Genomic DNA, 18,787 nt, shown 5'->3' with positions numbered 1-18,787 from the left:
CGAAGAACGAAGACAATTAATAAAAAATCTGGAGATTTTTTTGTTGGATAATTTACGTGGGTATTGTTGTGATCCGTCGTAACGCACGGGTAACCGACTAATATTTATAACGTGATAGATAACTGATAAAATTAGATATTTGTTTAGATGCAACTTTAATTAGACATTCTTTCCGTTCTTTTTCATTTGCCATGTTTTAGTTTAGAAATAAACTAGCCAACTAGAAATACCGGAGAACGCACACTAAGGCCATTACCACTGGGAGCGTTGGCAGCAGCCTAACAAATCCATTCATCCCGCTGTGTCTGTGTATTGTAGTATCAGCCAAAAAAAAAAGAAGAATACCCCGAACACGACCAGAAGGCCTACTAAACCCTGCCGCCGCCGCCGCCGCGCCATGGCCGACGAGCTCGACGAGCTGATCGGCTTCCTCTCCGACCGCAACCCCCAGGTGCGGGGCGCGGCGGCGGACATCGTGCGCGGGCTGACGGGTGGGGAGGACGGCCTCCGGGCGCTCACGGCGCGCGCCGATAGCGCCCTTCCGGCGTTGCTCCGCCTGCTGGCCTCCGCGGGCGGAAGTGGCTCGGGAGAGGCCGCGGCGGACTCGCTCGTCAACCTCAGCCAGGACGCGGCCCTCGCAGCGCGCCTTGTCGCGCTCGGGGCCGTCGATGCCGCCATGGACGTCGTGGCCAAGCGAGGCGGGGAGCAGCCAGCTCTCGCGCGCAGACTCGTCATGCTGCTCGTTAACCTAACCCACGTTGAGTCCGGCGTCGCCGCGCTCCTCCAGGTCCGTTGAGCCATTCTATTCGAGCAGAGTGCCACTTAGTTTGTGATCATCGGAGGTAAGGAGCGAGAATGTAACACTGAACAAAGAAAGCTGTTGCAAAACATTAAATTAGAAACCTTGCCTGACGTATGCCCACAATAAATCTGGATCATTTGATCCAAACCATTCATTGCCAAAAATAGAACACATCCCAAAAGTCCCAAACCACCAAGAACAAATTATAAGATAGAAAAGCAAGAGTTTGAATAGCTAAACCAGCATGACTCTTAAGATTAAGCTCCTGACTGTAATATCCTCAGTCCACCTGAGGATGTAAAAACAGAAATTGCGACAATATCAACACCATCCTTCGAATGCCAACAGGTGATTCCTTTATTATGCATCCCTGGGAGCTGCAACACAGAGACCATGGTAGAGAAGGCATAACCAGTAATTCAACTGATTATGCATCCCTGGAGCTGCTGCAGTTATAAAAAAACAGATCAAGTGAGCTCATCTGCAACAAATGGCAAGAGCAATCAAGAACTAGGTAGCAAAACCAAATCAGTAACATGAACATGAAGCTTGCACATGATACAGCAATTGAATGCAATGTTGCCACCTGGATCAAATTATATGAGAGAAGATAGCAATCATTCCTTGGTAAAATAAGATGTAATATTTGTCGACAAGGGAGCAAAAAATACCTTACAATAAATCTTTTTTTCGGCCTGCGTTTCAGTTATACATGCACCAAGCCAGTGTTGCAGCTTAGTTCAGATAACCTGGAAAGCCGTAGCTGTTCTCGATCAGTTTCTGAAAAAGAGCATTTAATCAGCTCTCACAGCAAGATTAATGAATTATCATAAATAAATGAATTAATCAATTGTAAGAAAAACTCGGCCGGGGAGGGAAAGACCGTCCTCCCGGTATTATATCAAGAATAGACCGAAACATGGTTCCGGTCGAGACAATCCCCGAACCCTGACCCACCATCACTAGCGGGCTGTCATCGCCCACTCTACAATGGCCCAGCCGGAGGGTGGCACGTAGGACGTAACCCAGGACTCCAGGAGCGGACGGGGCACATCGAGGAGATTTTTGTAACCAAACCAGAAATTCGCCCTGAGGGAGATCAAACCGGGACCTGGAGGCTATGTTACCCTGACATGGGGATACGGATACGGGATACGCGATACGTCGATACCCCGATACACCATTTATAAAAAAACACCGATACAACGATACGTAAATATATATTATAAATAAAAATAAATAGCAGGATTATTAGCGACGTGAAAACTACCTTTGCTGCCACTGGCCTCAGTAGATGCAGAAGCATAAGCATTTGAACTCGCTGGTCGCTGCCATGGGATCTAACAAGACCGGAGTTGTAGCAGTCAACAGATTGAGAAGCAAGGAGTTTGATAAGCAAGAAGGGAAGATAAGAACACAGACCTACAAATTGATTTGTGGCAAAGATGTGCAGCCAGCCACAAAACACACCGACGTCGACCTGTGGATCGATGGGCGGCACTGTGACACGGATCGACGACAATGGCCACAAACCCACAGTCTGGCAGCGGCAGCTACAGACCCACCAATCATCGGGCGGCAACTCCAATGGGCAACTGATGACCACAGATCGACTGCGGCAGCAGCCACGAGCCCACGGCTCATCAGGCGGTGGCTCCAATCAATGAACGGCGGCCACAGACCTCGTGGCGGCGGCACCAATCGGCGGCTGGTAGGCTGATAGCCACAAACCTCGTTGCGCGCCGGCGACTGGCAGGCTGACGGTCACAGACCTCGCGACACGCCGGCGGCTGCTCCAATCGGTGACTGACGGGTGACGGCGACGGCAGCCACAAACCGACAAACTGAGGCGACCGGACCGACGAACTGCAGCAGAGGCGGCCACAGACCGACGAACTGCGGCGGTTGGGGACGCGCAAGAGGAGGCAGGGAGGCGGCTTTGGGCAGTGGTTATGCGATACAGGAGCACGAGTGTATACTACGAACTAGGGTTGGGACGTATCCCGCAGGTATCAGAGAGGTATCCATGGAGTATCCGTCTTTTTTTTATTTAAATCTGCAGAAATATCCGATACGTCTCCGATACGTATCCGGAAGTATCCGAGAGGTATTCGTATTCGATACGGTATCCGACACCGGTACGTGAGTTTTGTGAAGTATCTGCGCATCATAGCTTGGAGGTGCTACTCGGAAGCCTTAACTATTACGCTAGAGGCCCTTTCGCAATTAGTCACGGCGTTTTCTTTCAATACGAAGAAGCAAAACCAAGCACACACATAAATAAATGAATTAACCAATTGGTGTTCACTCAAACACTGTTCACTGTTGGGCCAAGGGGCATTTTCATGAACAGCTGGTGTTCACTGGCACTCTGTTGCATCCAGATGCATCCATATGTGCTAAGTTTATTTTTGGATGAATGTTCGAAGAAGGGGTGGAAAGAAGAGCCAACTCACCTTCTGTGGTGTCTGTTGCCTGACTACACCTGCATTGGTTGCGGCTTGGCGTCTTAGATAGTGTCAAAGGCGTTGGATTGATTGAAATCAAAAGTTGCCAAGGTAGCGGACGGGCCAGGCGTCAAGTAATTGGAGATGAGTACGCTAGCCAAGTGGCACCAGTGGCGACAAGGAGACGAGAGTCTGTGTTCTTATGCTTTGTGACCGCGGCGTAAAAACAGCCAGTGCAGACAGGGCAGCGCCAATCAAGTTCGCAGGTGAGGAGGGAGGTCGTCGATGGCAGCCTTGCCTTGGCATATCCAGAAGGGTGATGTGGCCGGGGAGCGCCCACCCCACAACACAGATGTGCTGCTGTTCCCGAGCTATTGGGGCAGCCTTGAACCCAGACACTGAGTGGAGAGAGAAAGAGAAGGGAAGAAATGGGGGAGGAGAGAGAAATGTTAGTCCCACCTATGAGTGCCATGGACCGGTGGAGGCAGTTGCTTCACCAAGTTTTAGTAGTATATAGAGATCCTTATTAGTGATCATTCATGGAAAGGCTTATGTTACTCTATTCATTGAAAGGTTGGGGATGAGAAGGTGCAAGGCTTGTATGTTGCAAAGCTTGTGCGATCATTCTGTAGGTCATCCAGTGATTCTGAAGGTTAGTTTCTCGTTTCAATGTAGCTTCTACATTCAGATGAGAAACTGCGATTAATTACATTATTTTATTCATTATTTTTTTGTATTATTTATTTATTATATTTATGAAGGTTATGCTCCATGTTGGACTTGCTTCTTTTCTTTAGGTTTTCCATTTTTGCTGTCTGATTATATTATATTATGATCTTATCTTGCAACATTTTCACATGGCTTGTAGCATCTTTTTGTCCACATGAGACTTCTTTTCTAGATTCACATTTTCTTTTCTTTTTTTCTAATTGATCTACCTCTCATCTTTGATCCCTTCCGTAGCCTCTTAACCACTTCTGTCATTCTGTGGTTGTTGTCTTGAGTCATCGCTGAAATATTCAGTTGACATGTAAACAACCTTTTTTCTTTTACAAAAAAAGCAGAGGAAGACATTTTTGAGTACGTTGCCTCCACACTTGTCAATATATCTAAGGTTGAAGCTGGAAGGAGAATATTGTTGGAGCCTAAGAGAGGTCTTCTGAAGCAGATTATTCGACAATTTGATTCAACAAATCAACTTAGAAAGAAAGGGGTACGTGCAAGTTGCAACCAAATCTTTATGATGGCATGCATGTGACATCTATACTGAAGGGGCTGCAACTGGTTTCCCTACTTTTGACATAGTCTGACCAGCTCTTTGTCAGTTACTACTTGCTAATCATTGTACCATCAACTGTTGTAGTTTAGCAAGTTGCTTTGAAGTGTTATTCCACAGACATACAGAGGGAAATGTTAACAGTTCATTTTTGCTGACGACTCAATTTGTAAATTGGAATGCTGCATTATTTCATAATTCCTTGCTGTGTTATTTGTATGCATGCACAAACTCTACATTGCCTGCAATTAGAACTAGTTCCTATCCTGCACCCAGTTTCTGCTTAAGTGCCATAATTTTCCTTTTTGATTTAGATTGGCATGTTATGAATCTAATATAAGTTATTATCAAATTGATGTATTCCCAATAATTTTTGCACTTCTTTATTTCTTGGTGAGCTTTCTGCAGGTTGCTGGTACAATTCGTAACTGTTGCTTTGAGGCTGATACTCAGCTTCTGAGTTTGCTTTCTTTAGCAGAATATCTTTGGCCAGCTCTACTTTTGCCTGTAGCCGGAAAGAAGGTACTGCACATCATTAATATTTCTATCACTGAACCCTTTATTAACATAAACCTGAGTGCCAGACTGCCAGCTTCCCTGTTTTCTTTTTGGGGTACTTTTCATTCCTTTGTTATTAGTAACCTGTGTTATACTGGCCGTGATGACCACTCTCATGTGGACTTTGTTAGCTGATTATACATCTTACAATTAGAACTAGCTGTATGTTTTCTTGCTTTGAGCAATCTTGCATTGCATTTTCTTAATGTTTTAAATGGCACATTGGTGACACACCGTGTCGTGATCTAGGCACGGTGTCAATATGCAAGGATCGGGTCGCTACTTCCATAGTGGCACTGGCACGCTATGTCAGCGTCCGACACGCCCCCCCTGGTGCATAACAAAATGCATGGTACTCCTATAACATACACGGCCCAGGCGCTCTAGGCTCTTTACGGCCACACCAAGCTCTTTCTTCACTAAGCTCCAAGTCTTTCTCTATCCATGCCGCCGTCAATCGTTGTCCTCGGCAATAGTCCCTCGCCACCTCACGCATGCTGTCAAACACCCTGGCACTGCATGCTCTAGTTTCTCTTTTCTGCTTCTTATTTTTATTCGATTTTGCTCAATTGAACTGATAGTCCCTATCCCTAACGTGTAACCTTAACCCTAGTTTACTAGTGTAGATAATGAGTAATTTCTCTTACTTATAGCAATAGTTTAGTATACTTGCATGCTTGTATTTTGGTATATTCTATTAAAATGTTTTATTACGTACTAATGTGCTTATTATCGATCAATGGTTTCAAGTTGCCCGACTAGCTAGTCGAGACACCTGAGCGACCAGGCGACTAATCGCGATTAATCGACGATTAGGTCGACTAATCGGGTCCTAGTCGACCTGGGCGTCCCTACTGGTTCTCCTGCATATTTACAGGTACATGACCTATATATAATTATATATATGTGTAATAATGTAATATTGATATATATATATATATATATATGCATATCATATAGCAATATAGCATATAGGAGGCAAAACCAAAGTAACCAAATTACCAAACATAACAAATATGAATACTAGAACTGGACAATGGAGAGTGAACAATTCAGATTTCAGAACATCATAGAAATTATGAATACTAGAACATTTAGATTTCGCAAACTGAGTTGGTCGTTTACTCTGATGCCGATTGGGCGGGTTGTCCTGACACCCGCAGACCCACCTCTGGCTATGCTGTCTTCTTCGGCGACAACCTGGTCTCCTGGTCTTCCAAGCGCCAGAATACGGTTTCTCGCTCTAGTGCTGAAGCCGAATACCGCGCTGTTGCTAATGCCGTTGCTGAGGCAACTTGGCTTCGACAACTCTTGACTGAATTGCATGCTCCTTTGCCGAAGACGACCTTGGTATACTGTGACAACATCAGTTCTGTCTACATGTCCTCCAACCCCGTTCAGCACCAGCGCACCAAACATGTGGAGATCGACATTCATTTCGTCCAGGAACATGTTGCTCTTGGCAATGTCTGTGTCCTACATGTACCGACTGTTAAGGCCCATAAGGCCCATATTGCCTATATGCCTATATATATGCTACAGTACCCGTGGGGGTGATTATCTCGCTTAATCCAAGGTTAGTAACATGGTATCAGAGGAGGTCACGAAACCCTATTTTTTTTAGCCGCCTTCGCGGCTGTTTCCCGCCCAGCCGCCGTCGCGGTCCTTCCCCACCCAGCCGCCGTCGTGGCTCTTCATCTTCCTCATCTAGCCGCCGCCGTCGCGGATCCGGCTGCCCCTGCCTCTGCTCCGTCGCGCGGATCGCCGCAGTCGCGGATCCGCCCCTTCCTCTGCTCCGTCGCGGATCCGACTGCCCCTGCCTCTGCTCCGTCGCGGATCCGACTGCCCCTGCCTGCTCCGTCGCGGATCCAGCCGCCATCGCGGATCCGGCGGATCCGGCCGCCCCTCAGCCTCTGCGCGCGAGGCGCCGCGGATCCGGCCGTCCTGTCCCGCGCGGCCGCGGATCCAGCCTTTGCGGCGGCCGTCCCTGTGCGCGCGGATCCAGCCGCGCCGATCCTGCCGTCCCTGTGCGCAGCGTGCTCCCCTGTGCTCCTGCGCGCGAGGTGCCGCGCGCTCTGCGTTCCTGCTGTCCCTGGGTCCCTGTGCAGATCTGTCTGCTCTGCATCTTCAACAACAGGGACGCTGTCTGCCTGCTGTCCCTGCGCCAATCGCAGATTTGCGCAGATCCGCCCGCCGTTCCTGCGCACGGCCTGCTCTGCGCAAGATCCGACGTCCAGGGAGTGCGCAGATCCGGCTGCTGTCAAATCCTGCCGCATCTGCCGTCCCGCTGTCCCTCGTCACCATCGCAGTCACCTCGTCTTGTGGGCAGGGCTGCAGATCTGCGCCGTTGCTGTCTCTGCGCAGGTGGCTGCCATTGCGGGCAGAGTTGAGGTGGCCTTGATTTTCTGCAGCAGGGTGACAGCTGCTGTCCATCTCGGTTTTCGCTGCCCAGGATCTTCGTCAAGTCGTCCAAGTCGGGCTGCTGTCAGTTGCGGCTCCTCTGGTTTGTTTGGTTTCACTTATTTCCATTGAATTCAATATGACGACAAATGCTATTGTGGTTAATATCACTCTCGATGGTCAAAATTATCCGGAGTGGGCTTTCTGTGTTGAGACTGCACTCCGGGGACATGGATTACTCTTCCATTTGACTGATGCAGCACCTGTTCTTGCTGATGATCGTCGCAATGCTGCTGATATCAAAACATGGCAGCTTAATGATGGTAAAGTGATGGCTGCTATGGTGAACAGCGTCAAACCGTCTATGATTATGAGTCTGTCTAAATTCAAAACTGCTAAATCCATCTGGTCTCATTTGAAGGAGCGTTTTGTTCAGGATAGTGGTGCTCTATTACACACCCTTATGCAGCAGACACATGTTATTGAGCAAAATGATATGAGTATTGATGAGTACTACTCAGCCTTTGATCGCCTGATGAGTGCTTTGACATCAATGGTGCCTGCTTGTACTGCTGATCCATGTCCGGCTCATAAGTTTATTGAGAAGTTCTTCACTTACAGATTTGTTATGGGTGTTCGGGCCGAGTTTGATTCTCTTCGTGCTCGTTTACTTCAGGGTTCTGACACTCTCACAATGGCTAAGGCGCTGTCTGATTTACTTGCTGAAGAGACTCGTCTTAACTCTCTTTCCTCTAATGGTGGTAATCCTCACAGTGTGTTGGCTGCTGCCCAGAAACCTAAGAATATTTTTAAGCCTTGTGATCACTGTGGCAAGACCAATCATCGATCTGAGCTTTGCTTTGTCAAGTTTCCTGAGAAGTTGACTGATTTCCGTGCACGACGTGCTGCTCGTGGTCGTGGTCCAGGACCATCTAATAGAGGCTCAGTTGCTGTTGCTGCCACTTCGTCCGCTTGTACTTCAGAGTCGGCCTGGGTACTTGATTCAGGAGCTTCCTTTCATGTCACATCTGATCAGTCAAAGTTGGCTTCTACTACACCTGTCACAAATGGTGCTTCAGTGCAGACAGCTGATGGTACTGTATGCCACATTACTCATAAGGGTTATCTTTCAGATCCACACTTTACAGTACCTAATATTTTCTTTGTTCCTGAGCTATCTATGGACCTTCTTTCAGTAGGCCAAATTACGGATCATAATTGCTTTGTCGGATTTGATGACTCATCTTGTTTTGTACAGGACCTTCGTACAGGGGAAGTGATTGGGACTGGCCGTCGCCGTAGAGCTGCTCCTCGCCTCTACATCTTGGACTCTTTGCGGCTTCCTTCCTTGGCTACATCTCCAGCGCATGTGCTTTCAGCTACCCTTGCTTCTGTTGCGTCTTTTGCCCAGTGGCATCATCGTCTAGGTCATTTGTGTGGATCTAGATTGTCTACTCTAATAAAGTCAGGTTGCTTAGGTCATACTTCGGTTGAGTCTGATTTTCATTGTAAGGGTTGTCATCTTGGAAAACAAATACAACTTCCATATTTTACTAGTCATTCTCATTCTGTTCAACCCTTTGATTTGGTTCACTCTGATATTTGGGGTCCTGCACCTTTTGTGTCAAAAGGTGGATATAAATACTATGTTATTTTTATTGATGATCATTCTCGCTACACTTGGATTTATTTCATGAAACGCCGCTCTGAGCTGATTTCTATTTATAAAACCTTTGCTCGTATGATTCACACTCAATTTTCCACTCACATTAAAACCTTTCGTTCTGATTCTGGTGGTGAATATTTATCTGATAATTTCCGCCAGTTTTTGACTTCAGAGGGTACTCTTGCTCAGCTTTCTTGCCCTGGTGCTCATGCACAGAACGGTGTGGCTGAACGCAAACATCGTCACATTATAGAAACTGCTCGCACTTTGTTGATATCTTCTTTTGTCCCGTCACATTTTTAGGGTGAAGCAGTTTCTACTGCAGTTTACCTCATCAATAGACAACCGTCATCCAAACTCTCTGGCAAAACACCTGGTGAAGTTCTTTTCGGAACTCCTCCACGATATGACCACCTTCGAGTTTTTGGATGTACGTGTTATGTACTATTATCACCTCGTGAACGTACTAAATTGACTGCTCAATCTGTTGAGTGTGTTTTTCTTGGATATAGCCCTGAACATAAAGGCTATCGATGTTATGATTCATCTTCTCGTCGCATGCGTATTTCTCGAGATGTGAGCTTCAATGAAAATCGTCCCTTCTTTTACAACTCTTCCACTCATTCTTCTTTTTATTCCACAGAGTCTACCTCCTTCATGAGCCTTCCTCCCATTTCCGAAACTTCATCAGTATCACCACCTACTGTTTCTACTCCAGATGTCCTTATTCCCATCACACCACCTTCCACTTCCACAACATCTCCGTCTTACTCTTCCAAACCACCTGTCACTCAGACTTACATTCGTCGTCCTCGCTCTACTCCCGCGGCCAGTCCTGATGACGATCCTGTTGATGATACTTGTACTAACAATGATGACTCTCATGTTGTTTTTAATCAGGGGTATCATCTTCGTGACCGTGGCACTATTGCAGCTCCAGAACGTTATGGGTTTTCCCGTGCTGGTGCAGTCATTGCTGAACCATCATCTTATAAAGAGGCGTCTGGTATACCTGAGTGGCAGCTTGCTATGACTGATGAATTAAATGCCCTTCATCGCACATGTACATGGGATGTTGTTCCGTTACCTGCTGGTGTTGTACCTATCACGTGCAAATGGGTATTCAAGGTTAAAACCAAATCTGATGGGTCTATTGAGCGATATAAAGCTCGTCTTGTGGCCAGAGGTTTTCAACAGACATAGGGTATTGACTATGATGAGACTTTTGCACCTGTGGCCCATCTGACTACTGTCCGAGCTTTACTTGCTGTTGCAGCCTCATCTTCTTGGACTATCTCTCAGATGGATGTCAAAAATGCTTTTCTTCATGGTGATTTACATGAGGAAGTCTATATGCATCCACCTCCTGGGATAGAGGTTCCATCAGGGCATGTATGTCGTCTCCGTCGAGCCTTGTATGGTCTCAAACAAGCTCCTCGTGCTTGGTTTGAGAGATTTGTTTCTGTCATCAAGGCTTGTGGTTTCTATTCTAGTGATCATGATCCTGCATTGTTCATTCATGTTTCTTCACGAGGACGCACGTTGTTATTACTATATGTTGATGACATGTTGATTACAGGCGATGATCCAGACCATATTGCTCATGTGAAGGCGTCTCTGAGTAAGGAATTTCAAATGTCTGACTTGGGGGCACTCAGTTATTTCTTGGGCATTGAGGTTTTGCAGACTCAAAATGGTATTTATCTTTCTCAGGCCAAGTACATACAAGATCTTCTTGATCGTTCTGGTCTTAGTGATACTCGCACTGTTGCCACGCCTATGGATCTACACTTATCTCTTCGTCCGACTGATGGGACACCTTTGGAGGATCCATCTCGATACAGACATCTTGTTGGCAGCTTAGTTTATCTTACTGTCACCAGGCCAGATATTGCTCATGCGGTTCAGATCTTGAGTCAGTTTGTCTCTGCTCCTACATCAGTTCATTATGGGCACTTACTTCGTGTGCTTAGATATTTACGGGGGACAAAAACACAATGTTTATTTTATGACTCAAATTCCCCACTTCAGCTTCACGCTTACTCTGATGCTACCTGGGCCAGTGATCCTACAGATCGTCGCTCCATCACTGGTTACTGTATTCTTCTTGGATCATCCCCTATTGCTTGGAAATCCAAGAAGCAAACTGCTGTATCTAGATCTAGTACTGAAGCAGAACTTCGAGCCCTGGCTACTACTACTGCTGAGATTATCTGGATTCGTTGGCTCTTGGCTGATCTAGGCGTTTCTTGTGACTCGCCTACACTTCTTCGCTGTGACAACACTGGAGCTATACAAATTTGTCATGATCCAGTGAAGCGTGAACTCACAAAACACATTGGTGTTGATGTCTCATTCACTAGATCTCATTGTCATCAGAAGACCATTGATCTTCAATATGTGCCTTCAGAATTACAGCTTGCGGATTTCTTCACAAAAGCACAAACTACGGCACAACATCAGTTTCATCTAATCAAACTCAATGCTTCAAATCCTCCACTTCCGCCTTGAGTTTGACAGGGGGTGTTAAGGCCCATAAGGCCCATATTGCCTATATGCCTATATATATGCTACAGTACCCGTGGGGGTGATTATCTCGCTTAATCCAAGGTTAGTAACACCGACGACTTCACAGTATGCTGACGTCTTCACCAAAGGTCTGCCGTCTTCGGTGTTCATTGATTTTCGGTCCAGCCTCAACGTTCGCCCAACGGACGTATTGACTGCGGGGTATGTTAGACAGTAAATATTCATTGCCTTGTATATAAGCGTGATGCCTGGCTTCCATAAGCAGCCGACCAGCCTTGTATAGCAGGTTAGGATAGAGAGAGATTTGGGGAAGAGTCTAGGATGGTAAGGATCAATTAGGGTCCTGCTGTTTGCCTGTTTCCTTGTTTAGGAGGTTTCCTTTCGCCTCTGGCTCTTCCCCTATATATGTAACAACACTCTACTCTATCAATACACACACAATTCCTGCATTCTACTTCACTCACATGTTCAATGGGAAGAATGGGGACACAATCTTTAACTTTCAGTTAGATGACTTTTGATGACTCCAATGAGCGCTTTGTCCGTAGGATTCAAGAATATGAGGCTAGAGGCATAGAAAAGGGTGAAAGGGGATAAGGCGATGGACACTTATGGTATCTCAATTGAGGGATGGAGAATGCTTCAGGTACGTAGCTATAGTATGGCTAACCAAGTTGTTCAACCATATATTCCGGTCAAACAAGATGCCTGACAAGTGGAGAAGTATATTGGTGCCGATCTACAAGGATAAGAGAGATATTTAAAGTTGTACTAATTACCGGGGAATCAAGTTGATGAGTCGTAATATGAAGGAATGGGAGAGAGTTATCAAGCATCGTCTGAGAGGAATAATGAGGATATCTATGAACCAACATGGTTTCATGCCTGGAAGGTCAACCATGGAAGCTATTTTCTTAATAAGACAAGTGATGGAGGAGTATAGGGAGCAGAAACACCTACACATAGTTTTCATTGATTTGGAGAAGACTTACAATAACATACATAGGAATATTATGTGGTGGGCTTTGGACAAACGTAAAGTTCCAACGAAGTACGTTGGACTCATTAAGGACATGTACAACAATGTTATGACTAGTCTTTGAACAAGTTACAGAGACACAAATGACTTCCTGATTAGAATAGACTACATCAAGGATCAACTTTAAGTCCTTATCTTTTTGCTTTAGTGATGGATAAGGTCACAAGGGACATATAAGGGATATCCCTTGGTGTATGTTTTTTTGCCAGTGATGTAGTGCTAGTTGATAAAAGTTGGACAAGAGTAAATAGGAAACTAAAGTCGTGGCGGGAGACTCTAGAATCCAAAGGTTTTAGACTCAGTAGAACTAAAATCGAATATGTGAGATATGACTTCGACACCACTACACATGAGGAAGGAGATGTTAGTTTGGAAGGTCAAGTAGTGTCCAGAAAGGATACTTTTCTGTATTTAGGATCAATGCTACAAATAGATGGGGATATTGAAGATGTTAGTAGAATCAAATCATGGTGAATGAAGTGGCGTCAAGCATCTGGCGTTGTATATGACAAGAGGGTACCACAGAAGCTAAAAAGTAAGTTTTATAGAACAATTTTTATACTTGCTATGTTGTATTGTGTAGAATATTGGCCTACAAAATGATGACATGTTCAACAGATAAGTGTTGTGAAAATGCATATGTTGCATTGAATTTGTGGCCATACAAGGGATCGAGTCCGGAACGATAATATACATGATAGGCTAGGGGTAGCACCAATTGAAGAAAAGCTTGTCCAAAATAGGTTGGGATGGTTTGGATATGTCCAACAGAGACCTCGAAAGGCACCAATGCGCAGTGGAATTTTAAGGTGCGATAGTAATGGGAAGAGTCTGGAGAAGGTCAAAGTTGACATGGAAAGAGATAGTAAAAGGAAACTTGAAGGGATGGAATACAACAAGATTTATCCTTGAATATGAGTGCATGAAAAATAGCTACCTAGATGCCGAAATCTTGACTTTTGGTTTCTGCTGGGTAAAAACTCTAGCCTACTCTAACTTGTTTGGGATTCAAAGGCTTTGTTTTGTTGTTTAAACAACATTTCCTTATAGAAGACTATTTTTTAACGATTGACGTAGGAGAGGTGTTTCATTTCATTAAGAAGAGAAAGAAAATAAGGAGAGGCCGATGGCTAACTCCCGCAGATGTCTAGCTACAGACAGCCGTGGCGGAGGACGACTTAGATTTAAGGTATGACGAGTTCGTTTCATATCAAGATCAAGACTCATTCATTAACACATCAACTAGGGCTAACAATTAATAGTCTTTAGCTAGGAGTGGGAGCCATTAGCCGAGAGGCCATGGGCACATGCGATGAAAGCAACATGTTGGCTAAAGGGAAAAAATCACGAGTGTTGGGGCGAAGACATAGGGCCTGTTTGGTTCAGCTTTTTTTGACCAGCTTTTCTGAGAATTTGGTTGTGGAGAGAATCTGGCTGTGGGAAGAATCTGAGTATTGTGTGCATTACGTGCGGAGGAAGATGAAGTGGTCGAAAGGGTTCATGATCTAGAAAGGAACAAATGTCTACTATCGTGACGATTCGACCGATTTTGTGTTCATGTTGATTTTGGAAGGTTTTTACCAAAGCGATTCTTATAGAAGCTGGCTGAAAAGCTGGGGCGTTTGGCGATCTGCAGCAGCTTTTGGTGGCCAGAAGCTGTAAAAAGCCGAAACAAACGGGGCCATAATCAGCCTTCGACCACTCGTACTCACCAATCACAGATTTCTAATGCAGGATAACCGGCTAGGGGAAGCGAAGGCAAACACGGTGGCTCGACCTCTACGAACTAGAGCCTTTTCAGTTAGACCACCTTGAGGAGAAGCGAAGGCCTAAGGCGAGGACACGGGCATATGAAATGCGCCTCAACAAGCGAAGGCCTATGGTGTTGGGCGGAGGCTAACCCCGACCTTGATCCTTCCTAACAACCGCGAAGGCTACTTGGTTACGTAGGGACCCTGGCGATACTTCGATGAGGGGCCGCACTATCGGCAAGGGCAGGCGGGGGTTAGGACGTGTCGAAGGCCCCCGAAGCACCGAACGAAGACTCAGCAACCACCAGCCGCTACCGACCACGCGAGGTCGCTCCTCTCTAGCGGGTCTCCGTGGGGCAACCTTTCTCTGAAGACCCCACGCGGAGTCCACAAGGGCGTACCCAGTGCCGTAGGCTTCCCGCACTGTGCGGGGTCTGGGGAAGGGTATCTTTAAGCGCTAAGCCTTACCCGCATAATATGCAGAGGCTGGGGCTCGAACCCGGGACCTTCCGGTTACAGACGGTAGGCTCTACCGCTGCACTAGGCCCGCCCTTCACGCGGAGTCCACAAGACGAGTCAAATTTGAATAAGAGTTTTAATCCCCCTCAATCCCCTCCAATCCCTGTGCAACCGAACAAAGCCTCAGGGGTGGCCAAACCCATCCTTTTCTTTCTTAATGAAATGACACATAACTTTCTTGCGTGGTTTGAGAAAAAAAAAGACCTCTACTATATTTTAATGTAGAAATGCATTTGTTCCACATTCAATTCCTTAGTACACTTTGCAAAAGTAGACATAGGGATTAATAGCAAGGATGAATCTGTTATTCTTGTTGTGCAAGAGGCACATATTTGGCTTTTAGCTTCCTAGAGTAATTTCCAAAAAGTACTTTCTTTTTTCTGTTGTTTTGTGCTGAATGGTGGATATTATGTGTTAACGTACTACTCATAAGGCTTTTGGCTGATACTGCAGATATATAGTGAAGAAGACAGATCAAAAATGCCACTTGAGCTATCGAGTGCACTCTCTCATGAACGGGAAGTTGTTGAGGATTCTGAAATTCGGCAGCAGGCATTAGAGGCTATTTATATGATCGTATTGCAGGTGATTTTTACATTCCATGGCAGTGAATTTTGGTTCATTTTGCATGCCTGCTTCCAATTATACAATATCCTATGCTGCCTTGGTTTAAGATGTCTTAACTAAATAAACTCTATTCCTGCCCTCTGTAATCATACAGCTAAGTTATCCTATATGCATTGTCCACCTCTAACTCTTACCATTGTAGTCATGTTGATCATGTTGCCCAATTTATCTTTTGTACTGAGAACCTTAACGATACTGGTTATCTCAGGAGAAACCTGGAAGTTTCAAACTCTTGGCTTAGTGTACACTGTACAGTATTAAAGACTTAATGAATTTGGTTGCGGACTTGTTACTAATTCTGTAGTAAATGAAATTTGCAATCTGGCATTATGGCATGGGTGTTGATGCTTCAGTATTCACAGCTCAAAAGTCAAAACCAGATGTATAGTGTAGTACTACTACCTCCGTTCTCGTATATTTTTCGCACGCTAGTTCATTTTTGAACTAAAACGCGAGAAATAAAAAAGAACAGAGGGAGTATATTATAAGCATATAACCAAATACTAAAAAGACACCTGGGAGGGCAAGCCTGAAACAGTGTCAGGCCAGGCACTCCTGATCAATTTATTAGCCATCAAATTTGTATGTTGAATTTTAAAATAAGGGCTAATATACTTTACAACAGCTATTTTGGCAAATGAGCGACTTTATATCCATTTTTACCACACATCTCATGCAGTCATGCTATTCTGCCACCTGCTTGAATTCTTACTGGAAATTCACCTTTTTTTCAGGATGGTGGCCGAAGGTCCTTTTGGTCAGTTAATGGCCCACGAATTCTGCAGGTTGGTTATGAAGATGAAAAGGACCCGAAAGTGATGGAAGCATATGAACTTATTGGTTCCCTGGTATAACCGCTGAACTTTTTAGTATTTTCTCTGATTAGTTAGACCATGTGTTACATACACCAGTCGAATGGTTTTTGCTTCATAGACATGCTGTTTCGGCATGTCCTAGGTATCTCATAATCTCTTCCGAGAGTTATTAACTATGTGATGCAGGAGTTTCTGGTGATGTTAATGTTCCTTTTCTTGCCCCCACCCCCTGGCATCTGCTCTACTTCTGTGCATGTTTGATCCATGACATCGTTGCACCCTTGAGCTGTTGAGACAGTAGTTCGGGCGGACTACTGGAAAGCATGCTGTATGACGAATCTATGTCAAGTTTAAACAGATCGTGTTTTAACATTTGATCGATTGACACTAGTTGTGTTGCCGTATTATTATCATCAGTATGACGTTCTTTATGAGGGCCAACTCAAGCTTTATTCAATGTTGACAGCTTGTTGGGAAGGGTGAAGATGTACAAGATAACAAGAAGGAACAAGGAGAGAAGCCTCAATGAGCCCCGCCGCTGATAAAAACGGTGCTGTATTTTTGTTTGTCTAGAAAACATCCCTCGCCGTGTGCAATAGCAATAGTATGATATCCCAACTTGTCAACTGTTGCAACTGCAAGAGCTCTGCAGTGTTGCTTTTGTAATTGACGAATGTATCTGGAAAATTTGCAGGTATTGGCCGTCTTTTCCTTGGTTTTGAGCTCTCTGACAATTCTTCGTTTTTTTTGGAATGCATCTCTTGACGAGTCTTTCACACCGTCGCTTCAGAACATGGATATGCATTAAACGGGCTACCCTGTAGCTTTCGCTGAAACCTATTAGTGAAGCTCTGTGCCAGGCGCTTCGTGGCAAGAGCTGAAGCCTTTCAGTTGAACTAGTCTCTAGCGCTTTGGCTCAGTTGCCCCCCCTTCATTGATGCTACGCCGCCGCTGTTGCTATTTCCTTTCCTCCTTTTTCTTCTTTTTCTTTTTCAGCGAAATTTCATATGGCAGTTGGAAGAAAGAAAACTAGCGATCCTTGATCAAGGGATTTTTAAGATAGCATTCTCAAAACATAGGATAGTATCACTGTGGCACCGAACTTGCCATCCTATATGAATGTTTTATTTAGAATGCATGTTTTTTTCCTATTTACTGCAATTTCACCATTTTCAGGTGAAACAAATCGTTTTTAATCAAATTCATGCACGATTATAAAATTCGTGAAGTTCGAAGGGGCTCAAATAAAAATCTAAGGATCGTTTGGGACCAAGTGTAATGTAGGGGATTGAGGGGACCAAAATACTTTACTATTCAAAATTGAATGGTAAAAGATTTTGGTCTTCTCAACCCCTTTCATTACATTTGCTCACAAACAAGCCGTAGAGGGCTGCAATGTGGCCTTTGGATGCAACACGGGAAAAAAGTCCCAAAAATATATTTTCTATAGAGATAGAAGCTCAATGGAATTTCGCATATCCTCATATTAGTTTTCTTCCAAAAAATTCCTAATTGCCTCATGCATCTATTAGCCAGTTGCGCTTTACTACGGTTGTTATATAACAAATAAATAGGTATTGAGATATTTATTTAAATATAATTATTGTTTATTTATAAATACTAAGATACGTGTGGTCTAGTGGTTAGCCCAAATTTCTTGAGTGGGGGGACGTGGGTTCGAGTGCTTGCTTTGCACTATTTTTTGCGCGGACGGGGTCGGGTGCTGGGCAGTCACTGCGCGGGCGCTAGTGGTCCATATGACAGTAGCTGAGAGAGCGCTACGTGGGCGCTAGGCATGGGGCCCACAGTGTACGACGGCGAGGCGTGTCACACCCGGGTTTCGGGGCACCAAGACCCGGGCACGAATATAATCACCAGGTGTGCTGGGACCAAGTCTCACACATATGATGAATCATGGCACATGATCGAATGTCACATATTTACTATATAATAGGAGTTCTATACAAAATAAATAAATAATTATATTATAAGGAGACAACGGTCCAGCAACCCAAAGTTGACTGGGAGACGACGACCTAGACATCTCACGAACACATCGCAACATCCTCCATGTGCATCATCCTGTGGTACCTGTTCTTGACCTGTGGGGGTGTGAGACAACAAGAGTGAGCTCACATACGTTCATCGCTCAACAAGTTGTGGGGAATAATGTGCATGAACTCGCCAAAGGTGGGAGCTCACATGAAGTGTAAGGCTTACCAAAGAGGATGGTTAGAGCTGAGCATTGCTTTTAAAGTTGGTCAAAATTTTATTAGCAATTACTAAGTATAAGTAAATACCAACCCAATTAAGTAGTAGAACAAAAGTAACAACATCACCTGCGATGCAATGCATATG

At 45.0% G+C, this 18,787-nt stretch overlaps 3 protein-coding genes across 4 annotated transcripts; all 3 read left to right on the top strand.

Annotated features, from left to right (window-relative positions):
* Positions 1-259: 259 nt before the first annotated feature.
* Positions 260-17,163, top strand: LOC100283412 (uncharacterized). 2 transcript variants are annotated; one of them, XM_008645524.4, is made up of 7 exons: positions 260-787; positions 3,823-3,901; positions 4,311-4,462; positions 4,934-5,047; positions 15,441-15,572; positions 16,349-16,462; positions 16,896-17,163. In XM_008645524.4, the coding sequence occupies exons 1-7, from the start codon at positions 398-400 to the stop codon at positions 16,956-16,958; spliced, it is 1,044 nt and encodes a 347-aa protein (XP_008643746.1). In that variant the 5' UTR covers positions 260-397; the 3' UTR covers positions 16,959-17,163.
* On the top strand, positions 7,517-9,039 carry LOC109939904 (uncharacterized). The gene is made up of 2 exons (XM_020538311.3): positions 7,517-8,577; positions 8,742-9,039. The coding sequence occupies exons 1-2, from the start codon at positions 7,623-7,625 to the stop codon at positions 8,783-8,785; spliced, it is 999 nt and encodes a 332-aa protein (XP_020393900.1). The 5' UTR covers positions 7,517-7,622; the 3' UTR covers positions 8,786-9,039.
* LOC118471999 (uncharacterized mitochondrial protein AtMg00810-like) lies at positions 10,078-11,720 on the top strand. The gene has a single exon (XM_035958996.1). It carries the CDS (start codon positions 10,452-10,454, stop codon positions 11,658-11,660), a length of 1,209 nt encoding a protein of 402 aa, XP_035814889.1. The 5' UTR covers positions 10,078-10,451; the 3' UTR covers positions 11,661-11,720.
* Positions 17,164-18,787: the final 1,624 nt, after the last annotated feature.

Source organism: Zea mays, chromosome 5 (genome assembly GCF_902167145.1).
Source record: "Zea mays cultivar B73 chromosome 5, Zm-B73-REFERENCE-NAM-5.0, whole genome shotgun sequence".
Lineage (NCBI taxonomy): Eukaryota > Viridiplantae > Streptophyta > Magnoliopsida > Poales > Poaceae > Zea > Zea mays.
The sequence above is the reverse complement of the archived record's forward strand: the minus strand, read 5'-3'. Positions and strand labels throughout refer to the sequence as shown.